Raw genomic sequence first — 19,706 nt, forward strand, 5'->3', positions numbered from 1 at the left:
TTGATAAACAAACAATCTTTTTATTGGAGGTACTCTTTTCCAACACAAGGATATCCACAAATATACATGAACTTACTTCGACATGTGGCAATTACAAAATTCAGATAGATCACATAGCCATTAATAATGAGAGAAGGACTCTAAGAAATGTAAGAAGCTATAGAGGTGCAGATATTGGTAGCGATTACCAGTTACTCATTGCCATACTGAAATTAAAACCGAAAGCTCCCCACAGAAATGTAGATAGAATACCGAGGTTTGATACAACTAAGGTTCTAAAAGATGGGCGCAAAGCAACATTTGCAATTGAATGCAGAGATCGATTTGCAGTCGTGAAGATTTTAAGAGACGAAGATCAGACAATTAATGAAGAATTGTGTGATAAGAACATATATCAGTTAGTTGGTAGTGAATTTTTGGGACATGCAGTTACAAGGAGAAAACAATGGATATCAAATGCTACTTAGGAGACAAAGACAGAAATTGATTGTTGAAAGTTTTCGTGGAAGTAATGAAAATTACAAGGTTGAGCACGCTAAATATTCCAGCATTGATAGTGAAGTTAAAAGAAAAGTCTGGAATGACTTGAGAAAATATTTAGACATGAAAGCAGATGAGGCTCACAAAGCTATAAAGTCAGGAGGTGGCTATGGTATAAGAATTGATCATAGAATTATTAATGATATCTCTATGGGAGCAAAGAAGAAGAAGCATATCCCATTAAAAAAAAATAAAAAGAGATGGACATATTATACCAACAGAGGATGAAGAAAGCCAATGTTAGATGGAACACTTTAGTGAGGTCATGAATGGGAGATATGAAGGGAATAATTTGATTGATATACCTGAAGCTGAGGAAGGCCTTGATGTGCCCATGAATGAATTCAAGTGTGTTTGAAGTCGAAGCTATCCTAAAAACACTAAAGAGATGGAAAGCCCTTGAATATGATGGAATAACTGCCGATATGATATTGGCCGAAAATGAAGTGATTCCCAGAATACTTACAAGATTATTTTGTAGAATGTGGCATGAAGAGGCAAAACCTGATGAATAGGGGATAGGAGTGTTGGTGAAAATGGCAAAAAAAAAAAAAAAAAAAGATCAGACTGATTGCATTAATTATATGGGAATAACACTTACATCAGTTATCATGAAAATATATAGAATGGTCATTCTACAGAGACTAGACAGAAAGATTGATGAAAAGCTGAGAGATGAACAAGCAGGATTTAGAAAAGGTAGAAGTTGTAGTGACCAAATTTACATTCTAACACATGTGGTACAGCAATGTGTAGAATATAGAAATCCACTTTTGATGGCATTTGTGCACTACGAAAAAGCCTTTGATAGCATGCAACGGCCAATATTGTTGAGAGTCCTGCGTTATCATAGAGTCCCTCTTGAATATGTAAATTTGATTAAGTATGTTCACGAGCATAGCAAGTGCAAAGCTAATGTTAGTGGAGTCCTATCAAATGAATTTTCAGTGAACAGTGGAGTACTCCAAGGGAATGTGTTGTCACCCATGTAGTTTATCCTCCTTACGTATTTCGTAATGCATAAAACAGTTGGGATGGTGGAGAAGGATAGGACAGAATTGGTAACAAGAAATTAGCTGAATTAGTTGAACACCACAGAACTTGCAACGCTTGCTTAACAGTATAGACAAAATATCACATGAGGTTGGGCTCAAGATAAACAGAAGACAGACAGATGTTGAGAATGGAATATGCAATGGAAGATGAAATATCATTGGAAGGAGAAAGGATTAATGAGGTAGACTCATATAAATATTTGGGAACTATGCTCTCTAATACAGGATCTTTAGAATTCTAGTTTAATGAAAGATTGAAAAAAGCAGATCAGATAATGGACAGGTTAAGCAAAATTTGTATATCAAATCATCTGAAATTACATATAAAAAGTAGGCTATATATCAGCTTAGTGAGATCCGTGTTACTGCATAGACATGAGTCGTGGTATGACAATGAAACAATATCAAACAGATTTTGTAGATTTAAGAACAAAGCCCTTAGAAGAATATAGGGAGTTAAATGTCAGGACAGGATTAGAAATGAAACTATAAGAGAGATTACTCGAGTGCTATATTTGGATAACATCATGGTGAAGGGTAGGTGGAGATGGTTTGGGGATGCTCTTTGCACTCCCCAAGAGAGATTAGTTCACCATACTTTCAATGGAGCTCCACAAGGCACTAGAAGAGTGGGGAGACCCAGGCCCACATGGCTAAGGACTATGAAGCGTGAAGTAAGAAATGATAAATGGAGAAGTATTGATATAAAAGCTCAAGATAAACACAACTGGCGAAATCTAACATAGGGCCTTCGTGTCAATTGGCATAGGAGGCAATAATGATGATGAAGATGATTATGATGGAGATTCCCCTGTGAAAATAATCTGAGGTTTTCCCAGGAATTTTGGTTTGGATTTATAAAGATGGACTATTGCTTGCATGACTAATAATTGGTACATGGTTATTTCTAAACTAATCATCCAATGTTTTCCAGTAAAAATTAGAAAGGCACTCAGAATTGATGGGTCAAAAAATAAGGAAAGTTCTGTCTGAACATGCAAATCTATTGAATATTGTAATTCAAGTAGCCCACCGTATAAATCTTCTATAAGTGATGAGATTAGGTTATCCCTGTGATTGCTAAATATTGCCCCAAAATGGATATTTATTGTTCATGTTTCTAAGGAAAATAAATTGGATTATAAAATATAAAACAAAGGTCACGTGCTGGGATTAGTGAGGTCATTTGGTAGAATCATAATAAACAATAATAAAATGTAATAAAAATATTTGTTTAAAACTATTAAACCAATATAAAAATGCTATTACCAAGATAAAAAAGTTAAAAAAATATTCCTTGTATGAGATCACTAAAAACACAAATCTGGTTTGCATATTTTGAGTAATGACCACGATGTGCTCAACTTTGTGCACAATCCCTTGTAAAACTTCCATTTAAGATAAAATTGAGTGAAATGTGGAATTGATTTAAAGCTTCCTTGACTCTCAGGCCGTCATTAAAAGGAGAGGGCTAAGGCTCAATTTGGCTCCTGATTTTTTAGTATTTCAAACTTAAAGCAAGGAAAGAGGAGGCTCACCTCTCCTGTTATTTAGTTAGTAATTTAGGACCTTATATTGAATGTCTTTTCATATTCGAGAGGGAAATACTTTCTATCAAGTAATGAGTGTTAAGAAATGAAAATTGTTACTCCAGTAGAAGGAGCAACAGTAAACATTACAGAGAGTGGAGTAGAGAAATTTACAAAGACAGGCTAAAATCTCTAGCAACAACACCACTTGTCCTCACTGCACAGCTTCTTTGATGTTTATTACGCTTCCAGAATGCTAAAATCACTGGAAACACCACCACATGTACTCAACCTATGGCTGACTTCAACTTTGACAGCATCTCTTCACTTACATCTTTTATTTCTACATTTTATTTCCATATCCATTTGTTCATTGACCCTTTCTCTTTATATGTGTTTAGCTGCAGATATTGCTAACACAAAAAGTCTACTACCATATTACCTCGAATTCATACATGAGAGGGAACCTGTATAAATGAACAATTTTGTGCCATGATAATGAAACTGTAACTACTGAGATTTTTTAACTAATGAGTGCATGTAAATACAAAGGCACATACAGGTGACTCGGCTAGATATGTTCCTCCTTATGGATTACAACACATCCAATGCCGTTTTCTCACTTTGAAACATCAGCAAAAACCTTATCACAATGTTTGCGAACAGCAGCCTGTTCAACGAATTTGCTGTTGACCACTAATAGGAAAGTGTTTTTCATTGTGAATAGTTTTGAACATATAGATACTTCAGGTATGACCCAGGTTGGGACATGAGGAAGTTTTATTTCCTGAATCATCTATCACTTTGGAAATTTCATCCACCTGATCCATTAGTTTATTGTTAAAAGGCTTTGATAATTTAAGCCCACTAAATCTACAAGTTTCTAACCTTTCGTAGAAAATTAAAGGAAGAATTATTGAGGGCAGATTTAATTCTTTACCCATATTGCAGACCCAATTTCTCCCTTCACAAATCAAGTGGTAATTCGTAAATATCGACATAGAAGCGCTCAACATGTGAGGCATTCAATGCACCCAAGCACATTTTAAGACCTATACAGTATTGTGTATATCATCGTTCTACAAACCAATATAGTTTTGCATGCAGAAGAATTTATTTGTCACCCATTCTCGAGCTTTGATCGATGCTTGATCATATAAAGTCTCAGTGATGACTTGCTATCTGCTCCCTAAAAAACTAGAAACATCTTAAAATATTAAAATATTTCTTTACCGTCAATTTTAAGTCATCTATGTAACACGACCAAGAACTTAGCTTCTTTTCATGAGTAAAATAGAGCCTTTAAAAGTCCAAGTGAGTAATACTTTAATGCATCAACAGTTAATATATTATACAGCAACAAACTTAGATGTAGAAAATTTTAAAACTATGTTCATCTATTTATTCTCTTGACATCATTAGACTTTTTCAATTGCTTTCAGTCTGATGTGGCATCACAACAATTGCAGTATATTGCTAAATAGTCAAAAAAGAAAAAAAAAACTCTTTATAACAAAGGATATCCCCATATAATGCTATTTAGAGTAATGGCAAAATATACAACAAAAAGAAAGTAGATAGTATCTTTCCTATGATTAAAAAAAGTCAACGAATCTGATCTTGTTACTGGAATCCCATATTTTGTATGGCATTTTGATTATGCCATTTTGCCACGTAGTGTGAAAGGATTTCACAAGATCAAAGAAAACACCAATGGTTTGACATTGCTTAGAGATGGCATCTCGACTTTAGTTGGATAGTCTAAGCAATGGGTCTAGAGGGGATTGATTCCTTTGAGATCCAAACTGGCATGGAGAAATCTACCCTTTACGTCTTACCAAAACTAAGCTGTTTTTTTATCATTATTCCATTAGTTTGCAGATAAAACTGGTTGAGACAAATTCATGCAACAAGTGCCCTCTAATAAATATTTTATGTTTCATAGCTGAAATAATAATAGATATTTTCCAGCTTTTGGGTAGTAATCCCACCTTCCTATTGATGATTTGCAAAAGAAAGACCTTGATGTCTGATTCCATACAATAATGCATCTTCCCAGGGTAACTGGGCTACCTTGAAGACAAACATCTCTTTAGACTTTTAAAGGAAAATTTTACATTATAGATCAATTTGCCATTAGAACTACGATTAAAAATTCTTTAAAATGGCAAAATAATTTTCTGTGCTTGACATATTTAAAAAATGTTGATCAATTTTCTCATCAGCAACTTTAAGACTGCCACTGAAGGCAGTATAATTCCATTTTAATATGGGTAATAAGAAAAAACTTACACCACAGTTGGATACTATTCTCATTCTTTCATCTGCCTGTAAACCTTCTTTTAGCATTTGTTCAGCAGAATAACCAAGTATTAAACGCTCTCTTTCTCTCTGCATTCTCTAAACTCCGGCAGTAAAGCACCAAATTGTAGGATGATGCATGTGTAATTCAGCATGAATTTGTCAGTGGGCTGCCTCTGCGTGGTTGTCTGTTTTATCTTCTTGGTTTAAAGTTCTCTGATAAAGATTCCCAGTAACCATTGAAAAAGAGGAAGGGCATCCTACTTGTCTATTTCTGTTTGCCCTGCCAATGTGACTGCTATTATTATTATTATTACTATTATTAATTGCTAATCTACAACCCTAGTTGAAAACGCAGAATGCTATAAGCACAGGGACCCCAAAAGGGAAAAAGCCCAGTGAGGAAAGAAGACAGGGAAAAATAGAATATTTTAAGGTCAGTACAACATTAAAATAAATAATTCCTATATAAACTATAAATACTTTAACAAAAGAAGAGGAAGAGAATTTAGTTACAATAGTGTGCCCAAGTGTACCCTCAAGCAAGAGAACTCTAACTCAAGACAGTGGAAGACCATGGTACAGAGGCTATGGCAGTACCCAAGACTAGAGAACAATGGTTTGATTTTGGAGTGTCCTTCTCCTAGAAGAGGTACTTACCATGGCTAAAGAGCCTCTTCTACCCTTACCAAGAGGAAAGTAGCTACTGAGCATGAACCAGTTTAACAATTCCAGAAGATCATTCAGTAAAAATTCTGAAAGAGCATCAACATACATGTCTATGTTGGCCATGGGCACGAAATACAAAACCAATTCTGCATCAGTACTGTAAAGAATGCCTCATCCCTAAACTCCTGAGATACTTACGAAGGTTATGGCTTAAATGATAAACTCATAGTTTTATTTCTGTTTGGAAGAGCTTCCTTCACTGCTGAGATTGGGCTAAGTACCAAATCACACAATAACATTTTGAGTAACTTCTGGTAAGGCAAGTTTCAACATTTTGATTAGCCTAATATATGTTATCCTTTGCTTATTGGGAAGGTGTGTATATATAACAGGATGAATACCTCCAAGATTCTGAGCGAAAAATAAAAAAAAACAAACATATACTGTATACCTGCAAAATATTGGCGGTGCTAAATTAAAAATCCGTTAGCCAAATAACTTATAGTTCTATTAGTTTTTAAATCAAATCACCTAAAATCAACTAAAATAGAAAGATTGTTAGATGCAACTACAAAAAAGATTACTTCAGGCAAAACTTTTTATATTATTATGCCAAATACTTTATTGTAAAAAAAAAAAATTATATAATATTACACCAAATACTACAATGTAATTTCTTTTATAGAAAATAAACCAAATAGTACAAAGCCAAAAAGTCACCTTCTTTTCTGGCCTAGCAGACGATACTTTTAATGTAAACTTGGTCAACAGTGGTTGTAAGGTATTCCTTTATTATATTAATTTTGGAACTCACCCACGAAGAGGAGGGGTAGGGTTCGAAATGAGTCATCACCCACAGATGTCAGACGAAGACAGAAATACTTAGTTGTGATATTAGTCCTGATTTTTTTTCTTGAATCATAAGTAAGTTATGAATAGGTATTTTGAAAATTTGCCTTTACCGTTTCAATTGACATAACAGTGTATTTTTATTTACTGGGTGGAGAGTGTAACTGATCATAAACAATATAACGATAGACCATAGTATTCATGGCAATGGTTTAAAGTAAATAATATTTTGTTGTTGCAATCTGATATAGAAGAAATTTCAAGTTATGTTAAAAGAAATTATTGCAGTATTAAACATGTGTAAGCCGTTTGGTATCATACACCTTTAAAGTAAAAGGGATTAGTGCAATTTTAATTAAGGAAACATATTTTATGATAATTTTTTTAAACTTAAACTATCTGAATGATTCCCAAACATACAGCATATGTTTTAGATCTAATTACTTTCTATATTCTAGTAGGCTGTTGGTTGGTCAGGGCAACAGTCATCTGTTGAGATACTGCCACTAGAGAGTTATTGGGGCTTTTGACTGGACAGACAACACTACATTGGATCTCTCTCTCTCTCTCTCTCTCTCTCTCTCTCTCTCTCTCTCTCTCTCTCTCTCTCGTTGTGGCTCCTTTTTCTCTTGCCTACACATACACTGAATATTCTAGCCTATTCTTTCCAGATTCTCCTGTCCCATACACCTGACAACATTGAGATTACCAAACAATTCTTCGCACAAGGGGTTAGCTACTGCACTGTAATTTTTCAGTGACTAATTCCCTCTTGGTAAGGGTGGAAGAGACTCTTTTAGCTATGGAAAGCAGCTCTTCTAGGAGGACAGTCCAAAACCAAACCATTGTTCTCTAGTCTTGGGTAGTACCACAGCCTCTGTACCATGGTATTCCACTGTCTTGGTGTAGAGTTCTCTTGCTTGAAGGTATACCTGGGCACACCATTCCATCTTATCTCTCTTCCTCTTCTTCTTCTTTTTTAAGTTTTTATAGCTTGTACTGTAACTGAAAGATCTAGCTTATTGTTGTTATTGCTCTTAAAACATGTTATTTGAATTGTTCATTACTTCTCCTGTAGTTTATTTATTTCCTTATTTCATTTTCTTAAAGGGCTATTTTTCCTCTTTGAAGCCCTAGGGCTTATAGCACCCTGCTTTTCCAACTTGAGTTGAAGCTTAGCTAGTAATGATGAAATACTGTAATAATAATTATTTTAATAATAATAATAATAATAATAATAATAATAATAATAATAATAATAATAACAAAAAAATAATAATAACACTAGCGATAATAATAATAATAATAATAATAATAAAAATAGTAATAATAATAATAACAATAATAATAATTCTGGGCAAATTATGATACATGGTGTTTATTATAATCTAAGCATTGTTTCAGCAGACAGCTCCTTCATATTGCTTACACGGTGCATACAAAGTAGAGAATTAGAATATTTTCAGCTATTTAAGTGAGCTATCAAGCTTGAGCCGGACTCGAACCCTGGACCGGCAATCGCCAGGCAGGGACGTCTCCAATAGGCTACCACAACCCTGTTATTGATGTTCGTTTACATATGGGGGGAATTCAGACTACTGAAATATTCTTGCAGCATAATAACTATATTATTACTTAAATCATAAATTAAATTTTAGCATCTTGCTCAGCTCCTTCGGCCAATACATCTTTATCATTATCAAAAGGTAAGTAATTAGCCCAATAAGCCAAGCCTGACTCTTAAAGAACTGGCTCGATTATATTCGGCAGGAAAAAAATACTTATATTAAAGGTAATAAATAAAATATAAAATAAAAATATTGAAAATAAGGATAACAATAAATTATTAAATAAAAATCATCTGTGATAAATAGAAATTTAAATCTTGTTTATATAAAACCCTTGTTTCTTAAAAATGTTAAAATCTTAGAAAAAAAGAGAGAAATTCTCGTAGCCTGATAAAATGTTAAAAAAACCTTTTGTGCCACAACATAACTCTCTCTCTCTTTTAAAAAACCAAACAATCGCTACAAATGTTTTATGGTTAAAATACTATCACACTCATTGCACCTGGGAACTGTTTCACAAGGTGAGCACATTAAAAAACCATACGTCAATTTTTTTTTTTACCTAAACTCATCCTTGCTAAAATGATTTCAGTCCTCCTTTCTCTTTGTACTGAAGATTCCCACCGAGAAACAATTGGTTATAATTATATCTTTTATGTTATCATATTCAGATACATTATTCCACTGAGCTTGCCATTTTGCTGTTATGAAATGCTTCAAGTGGGTTACATACATAATCTTTCATGTGTAGTTTAATGGCTCGTTTTGGTAAATTGATGGATGATTTAGCTGCACCAATAAATAAATGGGTAGGAATCCAAAATATTTCAATATTTACCTTCTGGTAAATATTGAAATATGTAGTATACAATATATATATATATATATATATATATATATATATATATATATATATATATATATATATATATATATATATATATATATATATATATATATATATATATATATATATATATATATATATATATATATATATATATATATATATATATATATATATATATATATATATATATATATATATATATATATATATATATATATATATATATATATATATATATATATATATATCATATGCTTATGCTTTTTTTCTTGTTTCATAAGGTATGTAATAAAAGTGTTGGCCGGAGTGTGCGTATGCAAATATTCTCTGGACCTCGAATAATATTATAAACACTTCTTTTAAATCTTAAATATAGTTATAGTTTATGTACGCTGGCTATTATTTTCATTTGCTGTTACTGCTTTGTTAATTTTTTCAAATTATTTATGTAGATTTTACATAATCTACGTTGAGTATAATAGCTCTTTACAATCTCTCAAAAACTTTCAAACCATGCTCTGCTAGTTTACTTCCCCTGTAGTTACCACATTCCATGATGTCACCTTTCTGCTTAAATATAGATACCATTAGACTCTCCTCCCAGTCTTTAGGCATTATTTCCTCTTCCTATATTACTCTCAATTAATCAAGCACCCATTTTTCCCACTCTGTAGCTAGTATCTTGACCATTTCAATTTGAAAATCTGATGGGCCTGGTGCTTTACCATTCTTCATTTTACTCAATGCCTGCCTCACTTCTGTTCCGTATCGCCATCACTGGCTTCTCCACCCTTTGTGCTTCTCCCAGCTCCTCTTTCTCATTCGAAGTATTAAATAGCTGGTCATAATATTCTCTCCATCTCCTCTTAATGTCATCATCCCTATGCAATATATTTCCATTTCTATCCCTGAAGACTACCAGTTGCCCCAAATCTTGTCTTTGCCTTTCCCTCAACTTTGAAATATTATAGATATCCTTTTCTCCTTCCTTTTTACCTAGCCTTTCATTTAACTGCTCTACCGCTCTTCCAATAGCTATACCTACTTACTTCCTAGATTTTTTTTCCTCTTCTCTGTACCGTCCCTCTGCTCCTTGTGGCTGTTTTCATTCCAGTCCTTAAATGCCTATGCTTTTCTTTTAACTGATTCTTGCACCTTTCTGTTCCACCACCACTTTTCTCCTTTCGACACACCATACCCGCTGGTTCTTCTCACTAAATCATCAATTTCCCGTACACATATTCCTTTCATAACCAACTAGATATTTTCCACTCTGTTACCCTGCCCTATCTCTAAGTTCAAAATGTCCAGTTGTCTCTCTCTCACAATCCTCCTGAATTGCTCACATTTTTCTCCTTGTAAGTCCCAAACCTCAATTCCAATTTTTTTGGGGATTTTCTACCTCTCATTTTAAAATTCATCACTACCAGTGTACGATAACACAAGCTTCCCCGAAAAAACACTTTACAGTTCATTACACTTTTCTTATCTGCTTCTCTAATCAATATGTAATCTATTTGGCTTTCCACTCCTCCACTTCCATAGGTTATCAGATGCTTATCCAAATTCTGAAACCAAGTGTTCATACATGCCTATCAATAACTCTGAGCCATCGTCATTTCTAATTCCAAACCCATGGCCTCCATGTACCTCCATATATCAATCCCTTCTCTTCCCCACTCTGCCATTCATGTCTGCCCCTATGATTACCTTCTTTTCCTCTTTCACTGTCCTAATAGCAGCCTCAAACTCTTGTCTTCTAAATTATTCTTTTTCTTGTTCTTGACAACCAATCTGTGGGGAATAGGCTGAAATTATAATTATATTTATCCCCTATTATCACATGGGAGGTAAATCAGTTTTTGTTTGCGGATGATACTGTACTGGTTGCAGACACAGAAGAGAAGCTTGGACGATTAGTGACAGAATTTGGAAGAGTGTGTGAGAGAAGGAAGTTGAGAGTTAATGTGGGTAAGAGTAAGGTTATGAGATGTACGGGAAGGGAGGGTGGTGCAAGCTTGAATGTCATGTTGAATGGAGAGTTACTTGAGGAGGTGGATCAGTTTAAGTACTTGGGGTCTGTTGTTGCAGCAAATGGTGGAGTGGAAGCAGATGTACGTCAGAGAGTGAATGAAGGTTGCAAATTGTTGGGGGCAGTTAAGGGAGTAGTAAAAAATAGAGGGTTGGGCATGACTGTAAAGAGAGTTCTATATGAGAAAGTGATTGTACCAACTGTGATGTATGGATCGGAGTTGTGGGGAATGAAAGTAATGGAGAGACAGAAATTGAATGTGTTTGAGATGAAGTGTCTAAATAGTATGGCTGGTGTATCTCGAGTAGATAGGGTTGGGAATGAAGTGGTGAGGGTGAGAACGGGTGTAAGAAATTACTTAGCAGCTAGAGTGGATATGAATGTGTTGAGGTGGTTTGGCCATGTTGAGAGAATGGAAAATGGCTGTCTGCTATAGAAGGTGATGAATGCAAGAGTTGATGGGAGAAGAACGAGAGGAAGGCCAAGATTTGGGTGGATGGATGGAGTGAAGGAAGCTCTGGGTGATAGGAGGATAGATGTGAGCGAGGCAAGAGAGCGTGCTAGAAATAGGAATGAATGGCGAGCGATTGTGACGCAGTTCCGGTAGCCCTGCTGCTGCCTCCAATGCCTTAGATGACCGCGGAGGTAGCAGCAGTAGGGGATTCAGCATTATGAAGCTTCATCTGTGGTGGATAATGTGGGAGAGTGGGCTGTGACACCCTAGCAGTACCAGCTGAACTCGGTTGAGTCCCTTGTTAGGCTGGGAGGAATGTAGAGAGTAGAGGTCCCCTTTTTGTTTTTGTTTCTTTGTTGATGTCGGCTACCCCCCAAAATTGGGGGAAGTGCCTTGGTATATATATGTATGTATTATCACAAGGATCTTTAAAAGGCTATATTTTTTTCCTCTTTACTTCTACCACTTTTTCTTTCCAGTTATTAACTATTATGACCCAATTCCATTTCTTCTATCTCGTGACCAGCTGTAATAGTTTATACCCATTTCCTATCTCTCTAATTCAATTTCCTTTCCATCTAATCTCCTCCACACACAAGACATCTTTTTTCTTCCTCTCCATGACATCCACGATGTTCTTCAATCTTCCCGTCAGTTTACCAACATTCCAAGTACCCGTTCTACTTTCCCACTCTGTCACTGGTTACTTTGGCCTAACTCGTGAACCCTGCGGTCTCCCTCAGCCATTTAATACTCCAGTAAGGGGATCCTGACGTGTGTCACTTATAGGGGACCACCTAGTCGCATCCATATTTCTAAAAGCATCAGGTATGGTTCACAATTTGGCAGAGGGTTTTTACGATCGCATACCCTTGCAGCCATCAACCACAGTTATTGGTGGAGGGCCTAGCCTTTGACTAAATAGTCTAACTGCAAGGCAGCAGTTTCCACAGTTATTAGAAGTGGACCTAGCCTTTTGCTATAAAGCAAGACTACAAGGCAACTGCTGTCCTTTTAGTCACTTTCTACGATACACAGGACATATGGTGGTAGTATTCTAACCCATCCCATCACGTGATGGTAAAAAAAGTGGATTTTTTTAACATATACGGAAGTTATCGATTACACCAATGCCTGTTATACTAATGAATTACGCTCCTAAAAAACGATCGTTGTTCATTAAAAAAAAATTCATTCATTGAAGTGCATTTTCCCATTGACTTCCAATATGAATATGGAGATAGGTTCCTCCCAGGATCCAGAGCAGAACAGGTCTGCTAAAGTGCAGGTCAGAATTTGAGTGGGTAAGATAATGAGCTCACGTGAGCCCTTCAACCTCTATCGGGCTCGCATAGGGCAATCCAGGTCAAAGATTTGGCTGAAAAGGCAACCTAAAATATATCACTAAGTTTATTTTTTATATTCATCCTGTCCTTAAAGACATCTTTGATAGGTATTGATCTATATCCTGGGACTGCAAAATATAAATACCGGTAGTGTTGTACAATAATTCATTCGCAAACATTTCCCTGGTAAACGTCACTGTAAATAAAAGGGCCTGCTTAAACACTTTGTTTAAATATTGTCAGTACAATCCTGAACAACTGTCCAGTGTTTGGTTGCTCTAACATGAAAAAAAGTCAAGTCTTTAGGTTTAGACAAACGTTTTTTTCTTTTTTTGGTTTCACAGAAATGAAAGTTTGAGTTGTCTGGATACAGGCATATCGATGGTATGATGAATTTAACCCAGATCATGCTGTGATTTACTTTACTTACTTTACTTTACTTTGATGGCTGCTTTTCCGGTCACATACAGCAGGGGAACCCCACTCTCTTCAATAACCCCACTCTCTACAGGACCTCCACTGTCGTTTTACCTTGTTCGTTCAGAGTATTTATCGTTTCAGATCACATATTGTTCATTTACTGTTAAATCGTCACTGTCAAAAGACTTCTGAAATAAGAGAGTCTTCAGTTTCCTCTTGAAAGCCTTAATGTCTTCAATCATTCGAATGTTTCGTAGGAGCTTATTATTTAGTCTCGGGGCCGCATATTTAAAGGCTCTGGAGCCTAAAGTAGACATATCTAGGTTCCAACAGTTTGAAGACATCTGTAACTATTCTCGTGTCGACACGATTTGTTGGCTGCGCAATGTGTAGCAATTCTTTTAAGTATTTTGGACGCCCGGTTCTGATAACTTGGTGGGTTATTGTACAAATTCAATTCTCGGTTTAATCAGCAGCCATTGTAAATCGATTAGTATAGGGGTGATCCTTTCTCTAGGTGTTACACCTTTTATCTGTCTTGCTCCTCTGTTTATTATGTTTTGTAATTTCTTAAGTTGCACTTTTGGTAAATCGTAGTAGACAGAGTTGCAGTAGTCATTCCTGGTAATAACACAGTTTATCACAGGTTTCTTTACAGAATTTTCGTCCAGGTACTTTTCTAAAAACGCAATATTTCTTAGATGATAACCAGCAGTTTTTATTACATTATTTATTTGGGCATTTAGAGACAGGTTACAGTCAAGAAATACACCTAGATCTCGAACTTTACTAGATATCGGCACCGGGTCATTATTTATGTTCATTTGAATATCACCTAAGTTTCTCACACTGTTTCTCTTGCCCACCACCATGAATTCAGTTTTATTCTCATTTAATTTTAGTTGTTTAAATGTCATCCATTCTCTAACACTATCAAGGATTCAGTTTTAGAGTTTCAGTATTGTCATGTATATCATTTATGGAAAAGTAAAATTGTGTGTCATCTGCAAATAGTTTAAACTTCATGCCATGCCTTTGTAGCATTTTCGATAGACCAATAGTATAGATGCAGAATAAGATTGGGCCAAGTACACTCCCCTGGGGTACCCCTGTTTAAGGGTTCATATGATGAATAAGAGTTTCCAATTTGTACACAGTAATTTCTACCAACCAAGAAGTCTTTTAGTATTCAAAGGCTTGATCTTCAACGCCGATGGACGGTAGATCATTTAGTAGCAGTTCATGCGCAACTGTATCAAAAGCAGCACTGAGATCGAACAGTATTAAGATACCACATTTATTTTCATCCATCATTTCTAGCATATCATCTACAGCAGAGCAGATGGCTGTCTCCGTAGAGTATAGTTTTCTGTAAGCAGATTGGTTGTCAGGCAAAGCTTGGTTATCAGGCAAACCTTGGTTGTCAGGCAAAGCTCCTATTACTTCTAAGTGGCTGGCTAGTTGTTCAAGAATTACATATTCAAGCACTTTTGAGACAAAGGATAGATTTGAAATAGGTCTATATGAGCTTAATTCTTGGTAGTTCAGTGCATTTTTCAGAACTGGTGTGACTATAGCCATTTTCTCAGATTTAGGAAACTTACATTCATCAATGCTTGCATTTGCTATTCTCATTATTATTTCGGCTAGACTAGAAAAGTCTCTCTCTCCAATTACTTCAGATATTGGCATAGGATCGATCGCGCAGTTTGTTTTCTTTGCTCTCTTGATAATTCTGGTGATGACATCTTGTGTTATGTTGTTAAATCGTATTAATTTTGTCTGTGTGCTTGGTGTCTCATTAATCTGATGTTGAGTATTTACAAATGACCTGGCTATGCTTTCAGTTTTGTTTTTAAAGAATAATAGAAAATTATTTGCTAGTTCCTGGTCACTGTATCCATCAGGTAGCTTCTTTTCTTTTACTTTGTACATTTTTACATTGCCGACGACAATTCGGGGTTCACACTGCAAAATGGAAGCATTATTTCTGGTTCTGACATTCGTTAAATATACAGTCAGGAGAAGACAGTATATATTTTCTTATGTGAAAGTCACTTTAAACTATTAAACCAAGAGAAGCAGCGGAGGAAGTTGATAATTTCGTTTACCTTGTCGATAAGTGGTTTGATGTTATGAATCTTTTATTAATGTTTGGTGACAAAGTTTCACGAAATGCTTGTGGGATAAATTATGAGCAAAAAATTATTTCACAGAAAATGGTTGATATCATGAAAACAATGAGAGGTGCAAACTCATGATTTAACTGTTTGTATGAATTTTTAAAAATAATAATTCTGTCATGCAAGTCTCTTATAGAGTTTTATGAAATACTTATTACATTATAGTGTTAAATTCACACTTAAAAGGTGATTAATCAAGATCTTTGGTTGTATAAGCCAAATGAATGGTCCATAGGACAATCCAAATTCGATAAGTTTCAAGTTTAGCTTTAGAAATTTGTTGGGGAAAGAAATGACACAGTTAAGTGAAAAACTCCAACTGAATGCGAAAGAGAAGAATCTGATGTATCAAGTAGGCAATTGTCATTTGCTAGTGCAAAACACAACACTGAGCAAGAACCGCTAGTAGAAATGTGCTTGACTAGCACTCTGTTGAAAAATATCATAATGAACTTGAAATGGAAAAAGAAGGGATAATGGATGATTTGGGGAAAAAACAGAATCTGACCGAGAATGAGATAGGTAAATTTGAAAAGTCAATATCTGACGTTATAAAATAAGTCTCTTCGCTACATTGCTGGATATATTGTTAAGAGATTTCTATTAAAATGTCCTAATTTAGGGACCAACGCATCAAAATGTAATGAATGAGAAGGCTCTTGGCTGAGCACTAGCAACAAAGACGGACTATTGCACTTTTTCTGCTGCTTTTGTCTCCGATGTCTATCATGGAAAATTTTACAGTAAGGTAGAAGGCATCAAGTTGCTAATCTATAAATTGGAATTGTCCGAGTTCGATGTTCTCAAAGATATGATCAGTTTCTTTGCTATTTTTTTGTATTATAGAATGAAAAACCTAAATAAAATTGCTGTGATTAATAAAATGTTAAAGAATGAATGTCGAAGCATGAAAAAAATAAACTAATAATATTGAAATGCTATCGAAAGGTTATTTGTCCCTGTTTAGTTAAACGAATCCAAACAATAATACATAAGACGAAAATGGTTTAGTTTTTATTGGTATTACTGGATAATTTTATGTTCTGACCCTAGGTGAATCCCTGTGGGTCAACTTAGCATTAACGTGAAAGTTGAAAAAAAGTTTAAAATAGAGATTAGTTTCAATAAAGGTAACAGAATAAAATAAACAGTAATGACCACTTTAATGACCAATACCAGGTGAAACCATCTCTATTAGAGAGGGGCTTACGGGACTACCTGCCTGGAAATGGCCTGTGACGGTGCCGAGAGAAAGGTTGTGAACTCAAAGGCAGTGTGACAGCAACTGAGTTAATTTATTATGGAACACTCTCCTTTACATACAAAACCTCAAGGCAACAGGAAATTACATGTTCGAGAAAATGACAATGTTAAATAGGCGACACGCAGACATGTTTATTCTGGTTCTTTTTAGTGCGAGGGAAGAGCGAAGATACAAGCATAATATATACAAAAGGAATTATGTACAATTGTGTGACACACGGTTGGTACAGGCCTTATTTTGGTATCTTCTCTGCATCCTGGTTCCTATCAAGCTCACATATTAGTTTTATTAGCATTAAGTAAGGTAGTATTAACCAGAGAACGACAGTTTAGAAATCCTGTTTAATTTTGTAAGTAGCAAACCTGAAATATCAAAATACCACAAAGATACTTTCAATATAGTAGGTTCCCCTTAAAAATAAAAGAAAACGATACTGAAGTAGGATGAAAACGCAGACAGTCGCTATATAAAAAGCACAAGCAAAATAAACAATGTAATATTGAACTGGATTGGTAACAGGAAACTCGCTGACCTTGAGTATGCTGATGATGCTGTCCTTATTAGCAGAACAACAAAGGACTTAGAAAGCTTGCTTACCAAAATGCATGAAATATCACATGAAGTTGGGATCACGATAAATAGGAGATGACGAGAAAGGAATATGCAATGGAAGATGAAATATTATTGGAAGTAGAAAGGATTAATGGGGTAGAACTATTTAAATATTTAGGAACTATGATCTCTGAAACAGGATCTTTAGAATTGGAGTTTAATGAAAGATTGAAAAAAGCAAATCAAATAATGGCTAGGTTAAGTAAAATTTTGAAATCAAATCGCCTGAAATTACATATAAAAACCAGGCTATGTATCAGTTTAGTGAGATCGGTGTTACTAAGATTAAAGTATTCTAAATAAGACTATTTATCATAGTATGATAGTTTAATAATTAATTGTTTCTTTTGGGAAATAATAAAAAATCCTAAGGAGGTTTGCCTTCGCTCTAATCAGATAATTTGGGAAGCATGCTGTAGGATGTAGTGACCATCAACTTAATTATTAATAAAAGGAGGAGATTTACCACCCTAATGAGTCAAGCTCCAACTCGCACAGAGATGGCCCTATTAACTTATAAACGAAAACAATGGGAAAGATTAGTATTAGTTGGTTTTGTATCTTAAGTAGATACCAATCAGTTTTTATTACAATCTTGTTTATATCAAACACAGTTGTTCGTTAGTTTGTTCGATTGTGTTCCAGAAGGTGGGGCAATTTGGAAAGAACGAGCAGCTGTATTTGATATAATGGGGAGTGGAAAGAAAACATCTATGGCTTTGAGGAGGTGAATGCTGATGATGTCAGAGCTATTGGCGTCTCATGGGAAGATGTTATATGCTTGGGATCCCGTGCAACTTGAGAAGAATGAAATTGAAGGAAACGAAGTGGAAAAACTGCCAACCCTAGAGACCAAGAGATTTACAACCAAGAACAGGGCAGAAGGTTTTGTCCTAATACTGGAAGGGTTGGTGATTAAGAAATTTTTGAAAGCTTTGTGAGCTAAGCAAGAGAGCTAACTGCTGGGACCTGGAAAACTAAATGTGCAAGCTCTATCCTACTTGCAGGTGCTAATCGTTTTGTGTGTAATAGACATATAGAATTTCATTCAGATATACTAAGCATGGTTGGTAAAAAAGAAATGGATTTATAGTGGAACAAATTGTAAACTATAATCTCATTGCTACTCCAAATGCTAGACCATTTATCATAATTTTCAATCCAAACATTACTTTCATGCCTTAAATCTTTAACATTGTTATATTGGTACTTTTTGTAATGGATTAAACTGCCCTAAAATAAGACCATTTTTTTCTTCAAGACATAAATAAACTAATAGTATGTATTTTCATCTTTTTAAAATCCAACATTCTCATAACATAGTACAGTTCCATTTAAATTTTATAAGAAATATCTTTCAGAACTTCTAATCCAATTACTCCAGATTAGGAAAACCAGACTTAAATTTCCTAGAATAAGAAATTACATTAAAAAAGCCTTACAATCAACAGGATGAAGGAAATGTTTATTCTGTTGTCTAGTTTTCTTCTGCTGTACATACAAGTGATGGATGACCCCTAATATTATTACTGATAAACTAAAGATAACAAATAAATAATAATACTTATTGTATCTATAAAAATGTATTCTGGGGAAGTAACAAACAAACATAACTTTCTGAAAAATCTCAAGTAATGTACTTACTTGTTCCAATGTGTGTATGCAAAAGATGCAAGGAGAACCAGGTGCAAAATTAATAGGACTAAATGAAATCCTGGGTTCACAAAAAGATCCTCTGACAGGAAACGCCAATTCACAGTCCATTGGAATAAAAACACTCGTCCTATATCAAAGGATTGCTTGATATATCCGACTGGATTACTCAGCAGGAATGGTGCACCAAGAATGACCTAATGACATGAATTAGAGAGATTAATCACGAAATAACACATATTGCAATACAAGTGAAGAAGCTAAGTGAAGCTTGAAATCATGCATTGTGTAATATGCAACTCTACCTATATGCTACCTCTTGATCATTTTATAATTCATAAATACAAACATCATCAAAATGACCATTGCTAAAAATATTCC

At 34.9% G+C, this 19,706-nt stretch overlaps 1 protein-coding gene across 1 annotated transcript in view; it reads right to left on the reverse strand.

The window, feature by feature from the left end:
• Alg3 (Alg3, alpha-1,3- mannosyltransferase) overlaps nucleotides 1-19,706 on the reverse strand; it is a 416,824-nt gene that overhangs the window by 150,873 nt on the left and 246,245 nt on the right. The window contains exon 5 of the mRNA XM_068364818.1: nucleotides 19,317-19,522. Within this exon, the coding sequence (XP_068220919.1) occupies nucleotides 19,317-19,522 (206 nt within the window). The remainder of the gene's footprint in view (nucleotides 1-19,316; nucleotides 19,523-19,706) is intronic.

The sequence above is a fragment of the Palaemon carinicauda genome, chromosome 42, assembly GCF_036898095.1.
Source record: "Palaemon carinicauda isolate YSFRI2023 chromosome 42, ASM3689809v2, whole genome shotgun sequence".
In the NCBI taxonomy this organism is placed as follows: Eukaryota; Metazoa; Arthropoda; class Malacostraca; order Decapoda; family Palaemonidae; genus Palaemon; species Palaemon carinicauda.